General features: G+C 58.3%; 2 protein-coding genes across 3 annotated transcripts; one reads left to right on the top strand and one right to left on the bottom strand.

The window, feature by feature from the left end:
- The first annotated feature begins 1,537 nt into the window (after positions 1 to 1,537).
- Positions 1,538 to 10,837, top strand: SMARCD2 (SWI/SNF related, matrix associated, actin dependent regulator of chromatin, subfamily d, member 2). 2 transcript variants are annotated; one of them, XM_037494766.2, is made up of 13 exons: positions 1,538 to 2,009; positions 6,152 to 6,336; positions 6,518 to 6,560; positions 6,708 to 6,830; positions 7,617 to 7,772; positions 8,284 to 8,379; positions 8,465 to 8,566; positions 8,690 to 8,851; positions 8,944 to 9,041; positions 9,183 to 9,318; positions 9,481 to 9,603; positions 9,730 to 9,831; positions 9,909 to 10,837. In XM_037494766.2, the coding sequence occupies exons 1-13, from the start codon at positions 1,794 to 1,796 to the stop codon at positions 9,960 to 9,962; spliced, it is 1,596 nt and encodes a 531-aa protein (XP_037350663.1). In that variant the 5' UTR covers positions 1,538 to 1,793; the 3' UTR covers positions 9,963 to 10,837. The 2 variants fall into 2 exon arrangements, with proteins under 2 accessions (XP_037350663.1, XP_037350662.1); XM_037494765.2 differs by lacking the exon at positions 1,538 to 2,009 and having other exon boundaries at positions 3,599 to 6,336.
- A 54-nt stretch (positions 10,838 to 10,891) lies between these two features.
- PSMC5 (proteasome 26S subunit, ATPase 5) lies at positions 10,892 to 15,302 on the bottom strand. The gene is made up of 12 exons (XM_037494767.2): positions 15,213 to 15,302; positions 14,606 to 14,677; positions 13,220 to 13,289; positions 12,843 to 12,940; positions 12,648 to 12,704; positions 12,341 to 12,571; positions 11,938 to 12,064; positions 11,652 to 11,842; positions 11,467 to 11,565; positions 11,275 to 11,385; positions 11,098 to 11,184; positions 10,892 to 11,005 (listed from the first exon to the last, which is right to left on the bottom strand). Exons 1-12 carry the CDS (start codon positions 15,234 to 15,236, stop codon positions 10,952 to 10,954), a joined length of 1,221 nt encoding a protein of 406 aa, XP_037350664.1. The 5' UTR covers positions 15,237 to 15,302; the 3' UTR covers positions 10,892 to 10,951.
- Between the last annotated feature and the right edge of the window lie 62 nt (positions 15,303 to 15,364).

The following is a 15,364-nucleotide window of genomic DNA, read 5'->3' as shown; positions in this document are numbered from 1 at the left end:
TACCCATCTTTCAGGGGGCAGGAAAGAGCCCTGGCTCAATGATCCAAATGACTGTAACAATCACAGTGACCTGTTCTCAGACTCAGAGGTAACCCATATTTAGGTAGAGAGGGATGTCTGAGAAAATCAAAAGGCAGGTGAGCAGAAGCAGCAGGGATCATCGCTAGAGGGAAGGGGAGGGAAATGGAGGAGCTGAGCTAATTTCTAAAAAAGGGTTGGGGGATCTGGGATGCTATGGTGCAAGACTTGGTTGGGAATTAAAACGTAAAGCTGAGGTTTATCTTGGTTACTCAAAAGCGTTTTCCGGGGGGCCTCCCCTGGTGGCGCAGCAGTTGAGCCCTGGGCTGCAAAGCTGCCCGCAGCCTCTGCAGCATCAGTTTGATCCCCGGCTTCCAGGCGAGGGTACCACATGGCGAGCAAACCTCTCCTGCCACCCGCTGTTCCCCTCAGCAGTATATTTCATCAGTCTGCCTGTTCTGTTCCCCACTCTGGCTCTGGTGAATCCTCTTACCCTCCTGCACTTCTGCTGTACCCAGTGCTTGTATAAATAAACAAATCTTAAAAAAAAAAAAAAGCGTTTTCTGGGTAGCTTGCTTGGTAGCTTGTCTGAAATGCAGAATCTTGGGCCCTTCCCCAGCCCTGCTGAATTACAATTCTGCATTTTTTAATAAGAGCCCCAAAGGTTTCTTCTGCGCATTCAAGTTTAAGGACTGGTCTGTACAGGGAGCAAACCCCAGACCACCAGAAAGCAGTTGCCTGGGTAACTTAAGCACTTTATTTTGAACATCTTTTATTGACATAGGACAGTGGTTTTTGAAAAGGTATTGAATTTTTAAAAATGAAGTTCTGTAAATCCTAGAGAAAGACCTTTAACTGCGGGGGGGGGGGGGCCGAGGGGGGCAAGGGGGGCAGGTGGTGGTTTCCCACATGCAAAATTCCTTCCTCTGGAAACATTTCCTGTGCAGTTAAGCACTAGGCTTCCTTCCAGGGCGGCAGAGCTCCGCTAAAAGTGTGCGATAAGAAAAAGGCGCGCGGCCAAGTCAGCCCTTCACATGGCCCCGCCACAGCCCTTGGCAGCTCCGCGCCACCAGGACGGGCTTTTAAAGAAAGTCAAGCTGGCGGCTGCTCTGCCCCCGAGGGAAGCTCTAAGTTGAATCTTGAAAGCTGAAAATGTAGAAGGAAGACTTGACAAAACTATTTCAAGGAGCGTGGTCGGATAATCGCTACCCCCGGGAGGGCAATAATTGCCATCCACCGAGGAGGCCCTAGTGACCTTCGACCTTTGACCCCCGCGCCCAGCTCGCCGGTTCTTTGCGCAGCTTCCGCCCCCGCCCCTCCGGCGAAGGGCCGGCCGGAGGGTGTGGGCGGAGCTCTGAGGCCGGCGGTTAGGGGCGGTGCCTGTAAGGGGCGGGTCTCGCGAGGGGCGGGATTTGAGGAGGCCTGCTAGCATTGGGCGGCCGGGCGTGGGCGTGGCCTAGCGCTGGGCTGGATTGGGCGGGGCAGAGACTGAGTCGCCGCCTCCGGGGAGCTGCGCTGGGGCGGCCAAACCTCCGGAGGCCGCGGGGCGGCCGGCGGCGCCTAGTAGGTCCCGGATCCGGAATTCCCCGGGCAGGACCGGAATCAGGATCGGCCGTAGCCAGACCTGATCTGAGGAACTCGCGCACTTGGATTAGGAAATCCCGGAGCCCGGATCCACAACCCTCGGCACCCGGAATTGGGATCGGGCCGGCGCGGAGCGGACTCGGCGCGGAGCCCGGAGCCCGGATCGCGGCCGCGCCGGACGGGACGGAGCGATGTCGGGCCGCGGCGCGGGCGGGTTCCCGCTGCCCCCGTTGAGCCCTGGCGGCGGCGCCGTGGCCGCGGCCTTGGGAGCGCCGCCTCCGCCCGCGGGGCCCGGCATGCTGCCCGGGCCGGCGCTCAGGGGCCCGGGGCCGGCGGGCGGCGTGGGGGGCCCCGGGGCCCCCGCCTTCCGCTCCATGGGCCCCGCGGGCCCCGCGGCGCAGTACCAGGTGAGCGGCGGGCGCGGGCCGGGCGGCGGGGGGCGCGGGGCCGGAGGGGGAGCCGGGGGAGCGCGTGAGGAGCGCCCTGGGGGGAGTTTGCAGGCGGGGCGCTCGGGGCTTCCCGGGGCGGACGCGGGCGAGGCGGCGCGGCGCCGGGCCGGCCGGGACGGAGTGAGGCGCAGTCCTGGAAGTGAGGAGCAAGTTTCGGAAAGGGACCCTCGCGAGGAGGCGGGGGCTGCTCCCGCCCGGGCCTGGTCTCGCTCCAGGTCTCTCTGTTACTTCTCGTTGGGAGCTGGCACCGCGCGGTGGGTCTGAAATGGCTCCCAGCTGCCGAGGGGAGGAAGGAGGGCCTGGCTCCCCACAGCCCCAGAGAGGTCGGCTCGGGGCCGGGGCTTCTGCCTGTGCCTGGGTCAGGCCTGGGAGCGGCGGCGGCGTCCTCCGGGTTAGACCAGAGACGGTGGAGGCGCGCCTGGTGGAGGGGGAAAGCCCGGCCCATTCCGGGGAGACTTTGTTTTTGGCTCTCCGCCTGGTGTCATAGTGTCCAGGAGCTGATGAGTCTGGAGGGGCAGAGAGGCTCCGCGGAGCCCGGCTGCTCTGGGGCTGGAGGAGCCTTGGAAAGCTGCTTCAGAGGGTCTGTCCTGACCCCTTTGGGGCTTGGCTAGGAAGTGAGCTTCTCAAGTTGCAACTTCACAGGCCGTTGAGAGGAGTCTGGGTCCTTAGGGTCAGTGCGTGAGAAACTCAGCCTGACCCTGCTGGGGACGCGCATCAACCGCCCCCACTCCACTGTTTCTGGTTACCCAGAATGATTGGGTATTGCCCCCACCCCTTTCCCAGCCCCCGCCCCACTTTCACTTCAACTTTGGGTTCTGACAAGGCCCTGTCTCAACCCATGCGCCTCCCCGTCTGGGGCTGGCTTCTAGCAAGAAGGAAGGAAGGAAGCAAGCTTGGGTTTCCTCTGGTCCCTCATGCCCCCAAGCAGGGGTCTCAGAATTGGATCCTCACATGCATGTCCTCCCAGGACCCCTCAGAGATGTTTCTCTGCCTCCTGCCTCTAAGGAAAACAAAGGGTGTGGGTTTGAGCAGGACAGACCCCAGCTGGGGCCATCTTTTCTGTATCGCTTTCGCCTTGGGAATTCTTGGGCCTGAGGTGCTGCCCAGGGATCCCTGCATGAATCATTCGGGCCCTCGGCCCGCTAGCTGAGACTGGGCCTGGGCGCCTCTGTGTGTGCCTTTGGCCTGGGAAGGACCTAAGGAACAAATGGGCACCTTTTCAGTTTCTTTCGCTTGCAGCCCATGGGAAGAGCGGTGTGGAGAAAGCCCCAGAGAGGATGGCTTCGCAGCGGTGTGTGGGGGGTGACCCCGGACCAGTGGCAGGGTGGGGCTGGCTGGCAGGGTGGCCCTGGGATAGGAGTGGGGAAGGCTGGGAAGGGGGCCAAGGCACTGAGCCTCGTTGAGTCCAGCTTCTTATCCCTCCACCTCCTCTTTCCAGAAGGGGCTGTAAAGGTGGACGGGGAGAGGAAGAGCCCGTTTCATTTTGACTGAGTTCAAAAGAGGTTCGTGCTTGGCCTCTTTCCAAGCCTTTTTTTTTTTTTTTTTTTTTGTGGGACCCTCGCCGTTGGCCGGGGATCGAACTGGCCCTGCAGAGGCTGCGGGCAGCCTCGCAACCCAGCGCTCAACCGCTGCGCCACCAGGGGAGGCCCCCAAGCCCAATTTTTTGACATTTAGGAGAGGAGACCAGAGCTCTGAGAACCAACGGGGTTCTCGTCTTTTAGGGTGTACGAGATGAGCTGGAATTGAGCAAGGATTTGAGGGCCCACGTTGGCCAGATGGGGGAACCTGTTGAAAGAAGGGAGGTGATGACCCCCCTCCCTGCAGGCAGTGGCTGTAGCTGTGCATCAAGTCAAGTGAAGCGGTGTAAAAAAAACTAAACACAGATTGCTGGGCTCACTCCAGAGAGTTCAAATTATTTTCTACTCGTGGAGGGGTACGTAGCCCCCAGAAGCATGAGGGCCCCCAGTTTAAACACAGGGCAGAGCTTGTTCTTGGAGGAGGCAGCATCAGGCCCAGCCTCCTGCCCCTGCTGTCCTGGATGGTGGCCGTCCCTGGAGCTCGGGCGCCGGCTGGTGCTGGGCTAGGGGAGAGGAGCGCGTGCGTTTGCAGGCTCAGGGCGCGCTGACAGGCTTACCTAGCCCTGCTGCAGGCCGGGAGCTGGACAGCCGGGGAGTTCTGGACTGCCTTTCTTTCATTTTTTTTTTTTTTAATAGTTCTGGGGTGGTTTTTTGAAAAAGCAGAATTACTGGTGCTTCAAAACACAGGTGTGGAGCTTGGCAAGGCCAAGATGGGACCTCAAGCACTTGTAAGCAGCCTTTCCCCCTTGGGAGAAGCCTGGGGCCCGCGCGAGCTGCACTGGGGAAGTCTGGAGCAGATGCCTGGGAGGGGCCTGCAGGCCCTGCCTGCACTGCCTTGTCTTGGGACTTCCTGTTGCTAGAGCGAGTACCTGCCTAGGAGGGCTGGGTGGTGCTGAGGAGGCCTGGGGAAGGCCCCAGTGAGTAGCGCTTGGGGACTGCAGGGCTCCAGGGCACACTCTGCAGGTCCCATGGCGTCTGTGGCTCCCGGCCCGGCTCAGGCGCTGCGTGGGAAGAAGTCCAGCCCGGGCTGTCTAGGGCCTGGGCCTACAGCTGCGACCACACTGAGTATTTCTATAATCTCTGGCCGTGGTTCATTAGGGCAGAGAAACAGGCTGTCTTTAGCTTTTCAACAGCTCAGACGAATCTCTTCCTGATGAGGAGTGACTTGTGGCAGGGCTCTGAGGTCCCAGCACCCCCATGTTTAACCCCATTTTCCAAATGCTGCCTCCTGCCCTACTCCTTCTCCCGCTCCCCCCTCCCCATCCCTGCCTCTGGGTCAGGTTTCCCGCCATCTTTGCGTCTGTTCCAAAATCTGACCCTTGGGTGAGAACATGGGTTGGGTGTGCTGGATGAAGAGGTGAGGGAAGACTCTCATCTTCGTGGTTTAGGGGTGGGGGGGCGTCCTTTGATTTGGGCGAGTCCCCTCCCAGCCTGACTTGGTTGGCTGGTTGTGCTGGTTGCATAATCTGGGCCCTGGGGCCAACCCTGTGAGGCTGCCAGGGACAGTGTGTTCAAGGCAGAGCTGCCAAACAGGCCTTGCAGGCAGCAGCCGTAGGAAAGGGGCGGGGGACTGAACTTACTCCCAGAGGGGGACCGGGACCTCCATGGAAAACCCCTGACTGACTTCTAAAGAGGCTGTTTCTGTCCCCCTCTGCTGGCCCTCAGGCTCTGATCCTTGCCTCCCAAATAATCTTAGTGCCACTCTCCGGTTTGGGGTTGTGGGGGTTACCATGAGCCTGAGCCGGCCCCAGGTGGTACATGGACCACAGCAGAGTCCAGGTGCCAGCTGCACTCACCCGCAGGCCATCAGGAGCCACAGCGCCCCTCTTGGGGTCTTCCAGCTTAGGGCTAGGAGTGGGGCAGGAGGGCCGCGAGAGCAGGGTCCGGTGGAGTGAGTAGGGACCATATGGCGACCAGATGGTCCCTGCGCTCTGCCCGTGGCCACCCCCACCAGTTGGGACATGCTCCAGGCCCGCCTGTTGGAGCTTGCTCACCTGGGTGCCGCGCCCTGATAGGCTTGCCGGCCCACTGGACTGTCCTGGCCACAGCACCGGGCTGTTCACATCACACTCCCCCTTGCAGTGCCCCCCTCGTCTCTCAGGTGGGGGAAGAGAAGAAGGGGGCACATGCTGGCACCACCCGAGGGCCCCAAGAGTGCCTGGAAGCCTGCTGGTCCCAGGGAGCCAGGGCAGAGCGTGCTGGGGCTGGAAGGTGGCTGTGGGCCCTGAAAAACTCCCCCAGGCCCTTCCCTCTGCTGGCAGGATTCCCCGCCCACCCTCTGGGTTCTGGCAGGCCTCATTCGCTGGCACGGCTGCCAGGGCGGTTGAAGGGGGTGGGGCAGGTGTGGTTTACACTTCTGCTCTCAGGCGCCTGCTCCCCTTTGTTCCTGCCCCTCCAGCCCGGGCTCCACGGTGTGCTGCTCAGGGCCCGACCTGGCTGAGGAGCAGGATGGAGGGCATGGGCTACGGGCCCCGCAGGACCCTGCCGCTGACCTATGCCCCCCCGTTGGCTCACTTCCCGCAGCGGCCGGGCATGTCACCTGGGAGCCGGATGCCCATGGCTGGCTTGCAGGTGGGACCCCCTGCCGGCTCCCCGTTTGGCACGGCTGCTCCACTTCGGCCTGGCATGCCACCCACCATGATGGACCCATTCCGAAAGCGCCTGCTCGTGCCCCAGGCCCAGCCCCCGATGCCTGCCCAGCGCCGGGGGTAAGACCTTCCTGATTCTCGCACCCTCCCTGCTACCTAGGACAGCTCTAGTGGTAACAGGGGGTTGCCTTCTGTTCTCAGAGCTGCATGACTAAGGAAGACGCCTGGTTCTCTTGGGATCCTAGGGATTAGAGGGGTCTATGGGGGTGTCCTTTGGATCACTGGTTTCTGTCCTCCCCAGGTTAAAGAGGAGGAAGATGGCAGATAAGGTTCTACCTCAGCGAGTGAGTATGTTGGGAGAGGGCCTAGGAGGCCTGCCCAGCGGCTGACTGGCTGTGGGTGGGTCCGTGTCCCCAATCCTGGGATCGGGGGCAGACGGAGCCAGAGCTGTGGCTGAAACAAGCGGATGCCTTCCTTCTCCCCTCCTCCAGATTAGGGAACTTGTCCCAGAGTCTCAGGCGTACATGGATCTCTTGGCTTTTGAGCGGAAGCTGGACCAGACCATTGCTCGCAAGCGGATGGAGATCCAGGAGGCCATCAAAAAGCCTCTGACGGTGCGTGCAGCCCCGGCCCCTCCCAGCCTCTCCCAGTGGCTCTGCCTTTCCCTGGCCTGCTCTCCCGGAGCCAGGCCGGGTCTGTGTTGGGTCACAGCAAGACTTTTCACCAGGATGCAGGCCATGAGTATCATGGAGTCCATTGAATGTGGGGCCACATGTTTTTAATGAAATGCAAAATAGTAGCGATGATTCTACTTCGCAGAAGCCAGGTACTTACTGTGGTGGTGAAGGTATAGTTTCCTGACCTTTTTGCTTCAGATTCTTGTGTATGTGCTTCTGGATCTTGGGTCACGATTTAAAATGTAAATCTTGTGAATGGTGGTCAAAAGTTCTAGTGTGGCTAGAGGGGAGATCAGGGTGGTTTGTTTCCTTCCCCATCCCTACAGGAACATTTTTCTTCTCTCTTTTCAGAAGAATAAAGCTTCTAGGACAGGCCCCCGAGTCATGGCAGCTTTCCGTAGATGAGGCTATCTGGGGGCACTGATGTGTGTTTTGAGTGTCATGTAAGATACGAGTCAGGCTTCCGATTTGCCCGATACACTCTGTATGTGCCTCCGAGCCACTGTGTTGGAATTGTCAGAGCGCATCTGGCATCTGTGTCGTTGTGGTGTCCCCCCACCCCGCTAAACCCCAGAGTTCCTGGAAGGCCAGGACCAGGGGTAGCAAATTCCAGGAAGGTGCCCGGCCCTTAGTGTGGATGTTGAGCGAGTCCAGGGAGGAAGGTTTCATGGCATTTTCCCAGCTTGTTGCTCCACGTCTAGCTGGTTATCTTTCTCCCTTTAGCAAAAACGAAAACTGCGGATCTATATTTCCAACACGTTCAGCCCCAGCAAGGCAGAAGGAGACAGCGCGGGAACTGCAGGGACCCCCGGGGGAGCCCCAGCAGCGGACAAAGTGGCGTCCTGGGAACTGCGAGTGGAAGGAAAACTGCTGGATGACGTGAGTTGGGGACGGACTGGACTGGAGGGGATATCGTTTGGGGGGCTTCATACTGGGGCCCTTTGGGAGAAGCCCTCCCTGCAGGAGAGGGCGCCGCGCAGCGCCCAGCTAGGGAGGGCTGGTGTGTCCATGTGGTTATTGCAACAGCTCTCCTGCAGAGGGCGGTAAAGCGTCTCGAGTCGGGGTACCCGCTTCTCGCTTCGCCTGTTACTAGCTAGAAGTGGCCTGCAGTGTCCTCACTCTGTCTCTAGTCTTTTTTTTTTTTTTTTTTTCTTTAAAGATTTATTTATTTATTTATACAAGCACTGGGTACAGTCAGAAGCGCGGGAGGGTGAGAGAATTCACCAGAGCCAGAGCGGGGAGCAGAACGTCTGCCTCTAGTCTTTTCCCTGCTCCTCCAGGCCCAAGAATCCTCTGGACTCCAGGGCTGAAATCATTCTTTTTGGGGCTTGGCGTAACTAAGGTTCAAGAGGTCAATAACACCCCCATTTTGCACCCCTTCTCACCTCAGCCTAGCAAACAGAAGAGAAAGTTTTCTTCGTTCTTTAAGAGCCTCGTCATTGAGCTGGACAAGGAACTCTACGGGCCTGACAACCACCTGGTGGAGGTGAGAGCGAGCCTGGGCCACGGGGAAGCCAGGCTGACGTGCTAGGGACCCCTGGGTGATGCGCTCTGGTCCCCTCCTCTGCCAGTGGCATCGGATGCCCACCACCCAGGAGACGGACGGCTTCCAGGTGAAAAGACCTGGAGACCTCAATGTGAAGTGCACCCTCCTGCTCATGCTGGATCACCAGGTGACGAATGTCCTGGGCTACAGGGGCCATCTGGGGGCGGGAGCGGGTTCCTCTTGTAAACGCTTCCTGTCCCTGCCCTCTTCAGCTTTGTTTTTCCTAAGTTCCCCCTCCGTCCCTCCCCAGCCTCCCCAGTACAAACTGGACCCCCGACTGGCGAGGCTGCTGGGGGTGCACACACAGACGAGGGCCGCCATCATGCAGGCCCTGTGGCTTTACATCAAGCACAACCAGCTGCAGGACGGGCACGAGCGCGAGTATATCAACTGCAACCGCTACTTCCGCCAGGTGAGCCCGGAGGCCACGCCCACCCGAAGCCCGACGAGGCCGGTTCTTGGTCACATTCTTGCCACTTCCCCCTTGTCCTCTGCCCGCTGCAGATCTTCAGCTGTGGCCGGCTCCGTTTCTCCGAGATCCCCATGAAGCTGGCGGGGTTGCTGCAGCATCCGGACCCCATTGTCATCAACCACGTCATCAGGTAAGTGGGAGGGGAGGGGCGGGAAGGCCCTTCCAGGAGCAGCTTATCTTTGGCTTGACCTCTAGTCAGCAGTGGCAGGTTTGGCCCCGGGTGGGCGGATGGACACAGCTGCGCTCACTGGCCCTGCTGTGCCGCCCGCAGCGTGGACCCCAACGACCAGAAGAAGACGGCCTGCTACGACATCGACGTGGAGGTGGACGACCCACTCAAGGCCCAGATGAGCAATTTCCTGGCTTCCACCACCAATCAGCAGGAGATTGCTTCCCTTGATGTCAAGGTGGGCCCCTGGCCACCCCAGCCTCCTATGGGCTGGGCAGGCTGTAGGGCGCCTCCCTCCGTCACACCTTGGCGACAGGGTTTCTGTCCGTCCTGTGGGTTTAGGCCCAGAGGCGGGCCCTCCGGCGGTGGTCTTCTCTGACGCATGCACTCCGCCCCCCAGATCCATGAGACCATTGAGTCCATCAACCAGCTGAAGACCCAGCGGGATTTCATGCTCAGCTTCAGCACTGACCCCCAGGATTTCATCCAGGAATGGCTGCGTTCCCAGCGTCGTGACCTCAAGGTGCGGTCCTTTCCTGAGGCTGACCCCATCTTAAGCTCTGACCTCGATCTCCTGTATTCTGGCTCCAGGGGCAGCGGGCTGCTCGGGGGTGGGGACTGTGCTTCAGCTCCCTCCTGCTCTCTGCAGATCATCACTGATGTGATCGGGAATCCTGAGGAGGAGAGACGAGCCGCTTTCTACCACCAGCCCTGGGCCCAGGAGGCAGTGGGGAGGCACATCTTTGCCAAGGTGAGGCGGCTCTGCCCTGTGTGCTTCCTGTGGTTCGAGCAGCAGAGGCCTGAGCCGCTGGTCTCTCCTCTCTGCAGGTGCAGCAGCGAAGGCAGGAACTGGAACAGGTGCTGGGAATCCGCCTGACCTAACTGCTCAGGGATCCCTCCTCTCCCCGGCCGCGGAAGAAGCCCCTCCCTCAGCCTGACAGGGGACCACCGTCTGGGGCCACAGACACGTAGGATAAGGACGGGGTGAGGGTTGTCTCCTGCCACCCTCTGCTCCCCAGCTGTAGTTGCGCAAGCGTAGAGGTAGCATTCCTTGTTGCTTGGCCCCCAGAGCCTTAGTACTTATTTTACACATTGGCTTTAACTGGGTCACATCAGTCGCCTTCTGCCCCCTGCAGGCAGCCCGCGTGGGACTGCTGGAGGCTGTGCTTTGACTTGCCCCAGAGACATTTCAGAACCAAAGGCCACTGGCTTTGCTTGTTTACAGACTCCCCCTTGGGGCAAGGGGAGCTGGGCAAGGAAGGGGGCGGGCACAGCTCCCACTCCTCCTTGCCTTTCTAAACCAAAGTTCTTTGCCATTCCTACAAGCCCAGCCTCGCTGCTGGTTTTTTTCCTTTGGGTATTTGCACTATTTGGGGGAGCAGGTTTTTTTATGTGGGAGCCACTTTTTTTGTACAGGGGTAAGTTGGGGTCTTTGAGGGAGCCCTATTTGGTGCCCCCTTGTTTTCTTTCCTCAATCTATGCAAGCGGCTCTAGCCGCCATCATCTCCTGGGATGCCAGAGGGCTGCTGCCCCAGCTACTTGGGCCCTGGGTGGGAAGGCCTCCTCGAGGGAGGGGATTCTGGTTCTGTTGTGTGGCCTGAGGTACGGGTGTTTGTCTTGGTGGGGGGCAGTGAAGGGAGGCTGGGGTAATAAGACTGTTGCCCTCTGGAGCTTGGTAAGGAGGGTGGGCCTAGGGCTTGTAAAGGTGCCACTGCTGGCAGGTTTGGAAAATTCCAAATAAATCCTTTTGTTTATTGGCGGTAGCTAGCCCTGGTCATTCGGCAGTGCAGCCACTCAGTAACAGACTGAAGTCCTGGAGGGCTCGTCCTATAGAGCTTTTATTAGCGCGACCCACGCAGAGGACATCCACTTCACTTCCACAGCTTCTTAATGGACATGTTTTTCTCACTGTCCTTCTGCATGACCTGCAGGGAGACGGTATCAAGTTATCATCTGGGTGAACACGCACCCCGCCCCCACTGCGACTAGCAGCAAAGCAGAGAGTCGGAGGTCGTACCTTGGCCACCGCCATCTCAAAGTCCTCCTGGGTGACGTGAACTCGCCGTTCCCGCAGGGCATACATGCCGGCTTCGGTGCACACGCCCTAGCCGGGAAGGAGGACGGGCGCTGTGGCTGTGCCCTTGAACCCAGCGCTGCCCGCCTCTGCGCCCCTTCCCTTGGGCACACCAATTACCTTCACTTCAGCCCCTGATGCTCCGGGCATGAGCTCAGCAATTTTCCTCAGGTTGATCCCCCTGGTCAGGTTCATTTTCCGAGAATGGATCTTCAAAATGTCCAGCCGAGCCTAGAGATGGGAGAGGAGAAAAGTCTGAGCCCACAGCTCTCCGGCACAGCCCAGCCGGCCCCAGTCCTGCCCACCACAAACCTCCTCATTGGGGGGTGGGAATTCAATTTTTCTGTCGATGCGCCCCGGGCGAAGCAGCGCTGAGTCCAGGATGTCGATCCTATTTGTAGCCATGATCACCTGCGTGGAGACGTGGCGTGGCTTCCTCAAGCTGCATGTCACCCAGGGTCTTCCCGTGGCTACTCCCACAGCGAACACGGCCTTACCTTGATGTTCTTGGTGGCTTCAAAGCCGTCCAGCTGGTTGAGCAGCTCCAGCATGGTGCGCTGCACTTCGCTGTCCCCTCCAGAGCCTCCCTCCAGCCGAGAGGAGCCGATGGAGTCAATTTCGTCCATGAAGATGATAGATGGGGCATGTTCTCGTGCCATGACAAACAGCTCCCTCACCATTCTTGCCCCTGTGCGGAGGCCAAACTGGTGCTAAGGAGCTGACACGCCCCCTGCCCTCACCCCAGCCCACCACCACTTGGTTTTCCTGTTCCGAGCCAGTTACCTTCCCCAATGAATTTCTGTACCAGTTCAGAACCAGACACACGAATAAAAGTACAGTCCGTATGATGCGCCACAGCCCGAGCCAACAGAGTCTTCCCAGTGCCTGGGGGTCCATATAGCAGCACTCCCTGGAGAGAAACAGGGCTCAGCCAGAGGGCCAGTCCCCTCATTTCATTCAATAAACACTTATTCTGGGCTTGCTCTGGGCTAAGTTCTATGCTGGACGTACCAAAACCAAACACAAAGACTCCTGGGGCTTATATTCAAACAACCTCCGTGCCTTGGCAACCTTCTCCCCCTGCCCCTCTTCAGTGGCGAGGGCTTAAGTAGGTGGTTCCTCCCCCGACCGCAGGGGCAGGGGGCACAGCAGAGCACGGGTCTCCCACGGAAGCCCTGCCTCTCACCTTGGGCTGTGCGATGCCCAACGCCTCAAAGAGCTCGGGATGCTTCACGGGCAGCTCGATCACTTCTTTGATCTCTTTGATCTGCTTGTCCAGCCCACCAATCATCTCGTAAGTTGAGTCTGGCACTTTCTCCACCATCATCAGTGACACCAGTGGGTCTACCTTGTTGGGAAGGATCTTGTGCAGAGTGTAGCTGTCATTTCTTAGAGCTACCCGGCAATTGGGGGTCACCTGAGCGAGGGAAGAGTTTCAGGAAGGGGTATTGTGAGCGCTGACCCCAATCTCCCACCTCACCTGTTACACTCACATCATTGATGTCGATGTTCTTGTCCACGTCTACCACAAACTTCCCCTCAGGATGTACCTAGGAACACGAGGGCTCGTGACCTTCCCTGACAACCACAAAATTACCAGCTCCCCCCACCCCCCTAAAGACCCGTAAGCCCTAGAGCAACGTGACAACAGTATTCTCATAGGCTACACACGAGAGGATGCCTTTTACCTTCACCAACACTTTCTTCTTATCCATGGCCCGAACGACTTCCCCCACATAGGAGCCCTGTTCTTGCAACAGCTGTAGCTCCTCCCGCAATAGCCGAACTAGATGGCAAATGGGCAGAGTGGTCACCCGAGTTCTTTGGTGCTTCCCCACCCCTCCAACCCCCCACCCCTTCAATATCCATGAACTAAATTCTACTTTGAAGAAAAGGCCACAGAAATAAAAATGGATGCCTTTAAGAAGGTTACAATGGGCCTTAAGATGATATAAACATCACCTTAGACTGGAATAACAGTAAGTACCACTGTGAAGTCCACTCCAGGACTGAAGAGTCAGGTCTCACACTGCCTATCTATAGTCTTCCCATGCCTCCGCCTCACCTTTTGCATTAAGTTCATTCCTCTGTGCCTGCAATCTCCGGAGATTTTGGCTCTTATCATTCACAATCAGCTGTGGAGGGCAGGAGAAAAAGGGAGAAAACGGAAGATAGAACCTTAGTCAAGACCCTCACAGACTGGTAAGAGCCAAGAGAGAGAAAGAGAAGCACAGAGAGAACCTGTATGTTGTTTCCACTCCTCTAGTATGACCCTAGTGACCATATCTTGTCCTTCAGAAGTCCCTCTGGAGTACGGGGCAGCTATCTGGTAAGGTGGGTCAAGAATAAGAAACTGGGCCTCCCTGGTGGCGCAAGGGGGTGGGCGCCGCTCTATGGGATGGTTCACGGCCTCTGCGGCACCGAGTTCGAAGCCCCGGCCGGCGGGGGAGCAGCCCACATGGCGCAGCAGACCTCCCCTGACTCGCCTGCTGCTCCCCTCAGCAGTGTATTTCAGTCAATCTGCCTAATCTGTTCCCAGCTCTGTCTCTGGTGGGTTATCTCAACCCTCCACCCCCTCATGCACCCCAGCTCCAGTATGCAGAAATAAATCTTAAAAAAAAATAAATTAGAAATCCTAAGGGAAAAATTTATTATAGACTCATGTAGTCCATTTCTATAAAGCAGTAAGATAGCACTGGGGGAAAATGTTTGAGTCAAAAGCCTAAATTCTGGCCCCACTACTGCCAATAACCAGCTAGGGAATGCTGAAGAAAGTAACTGAAAAGCCTAACTCTCCTATCAAAATGCAGGTGGGTACAGCGTCACCTAGCCCGCCTCATTCGTTTCAGGACTATGGTGAGAAACAAATGAAATTGCCCAAAGGCCAGCCAACTACAACACCTGCCAATATAGCCGGAGTTCATGCAATTTCATGGGGCTTTCTTCCACCCAATGTCTACTGCCCATCTCCCCAATTTCTATGATCCCTGCTCCCTCTAGGCTGGAGATGGGGCTGCTTTTCATTCAGTTCTATGGAATCAGTGTTGTCCAGACTCTTCAATTCTTCTTCCCTGATAATCTCATTCTGCCCCAAACCCCCACTGCTAAATCCCACATCCTGAACCCAGTCTTCCCTTTTAAAAGAAACCCTCTGGTTCAGGATTCTTCCCAAAAGCCTTTGGCCAGGGGAACCTTTTTTGGTTAAAACTTGACCCTTGAAGAAACAAACCGTAAATGCTGGTTAACTTCAAAGAGATGAACTTCAGAGCACTAAGTGTTACCTTCACGGACTCTATTTAAACCACTAGCTCACTACTAACTATACGCACACTATTCTGATAGCTAAAAAAGGAATAAACTTTGTCCACTACACCTCCACGAGAATTATACAGATTTGCAGAACCCCCCTCCACCTGTCACCCCCGCAGAGCTCCCCTGTAGGCCTCCTCACCTGGAGTTCTTCAATCTTGGACAGATAGTACTGGCGGAGTCCACAGCCTGCCTTCCCCTCTTCCAGCTCCATCTTAAAAAGACACGGTGCAGCTATTAAATAAGAGACTAGACATCGCAGGGGCCAAGCTACTTCCAGCTTGGCATGTAGGGGTTTTAAGATTTGGGTTCTAACCCCTCACTCCATCTCGGAACCCTTCCTTGCCAAACCACGACTACACCGCAAGCGGGGAGAAGGCCTCCCACCTCCCAAGACCTGAAAAGACAATGCACAAGGACGCGCTTTGCCTGGCGGCAAGCGCTAGAGACCCGAGGAGTTGGGAGCACGGGCTGAGCCGGCAGACGAGCCGGCGCCCGGTCTCCCGCGCCCCCGGCGCGTCGGTCCCCGCGCTCCCCTCCGCCTCCACCGCGTCTTCCTCTCCCGGCCCAGCTCTGAGCCGCCGGGGGCGGCGCTGACACAGCAGATCCGGTTCCGCACAGGTCCAGCCTCTATTGGTTGACTCACCCCCGATCCACCAGACCCTCTTGGCCCCCGCCGGTTGCCCGCCTCCGGTCAGGCCCGCTCCGCATGCCGCCCGGGTCCCCGCCGGCCGCCCCCAGCGCCATACCTGCTCCGGCCCGTCCAGCGCCATCTTCCCTCCTCCGCGGAGACGGCCGGCATCCGAGACGCCTGGGCGCGCAGGCGCAGAAGCGGCGCCCGCGACCCGCAGCCGCCGGCGGAGGAGTTCCGGGTCAATGGGCGGGGCGTACGGAGACACGC

This window comes from Talpa occidentalis, unplaced genomic scaffold (genome assembly GCF_014898055.3).
Source record: "Talpa occidentalis isolate TD23 unplaced genomic scaffold, MPIMG_talOcc4v2.1 talOcc4.7, whole genome shotgun sequence".
NCBI lineage: Eukaryota > Metazoa > Chordata > Mammalia > Eulipotyphla > Talpidae > Talpa > Talpa occidentalis.
This window is presented reverse-complemented; position numbering and strand designations above follow the sequence as displayed.

Coding starts and splice junctions, on each gene's coding strand:
- PSMC5 (XM_037494767.2), bottom strand. CDS start 15,236: ATGGCGCTGGACGGGCCGGAGCAG. Junction 12,941..13,219: donor GAATGAACTTAATGCAAAAG/GTGAGGCGGAGG, acceptor TTTGCCATCTAG/TTCGGCTATTGCGGGAGGAG. Junction 12,705..12,842: donor AGAAGAAAGTGTTGGTGAAG/GTAAAAGGCATC, acceptor TCGTGTTCCTAG/GTACATCCTGAGGGGAAGTT.
- SMARCD2 (XM_037494765.2), top strand. CDS start 5,546: ATGGTCCCTGCGCTCTGCCCGTGGCCACCCCCACCAGTTGGGACATGC. Junction 6,337..6,517: donor ATGCCTGCCCAGCGCCGGGG/GTAAGACCTTCC, acceptor TGTCCTCCCCAG/GTTAAAGAGGAGGAAGATGG. Junction 8,852..8,943: donor GCAACCGCTACTTCCGCCAG/GTGAGCCCGGAG, acceptor TGCCCGCTGCAG/ATCTTCAGCTGTGGCCGGCT.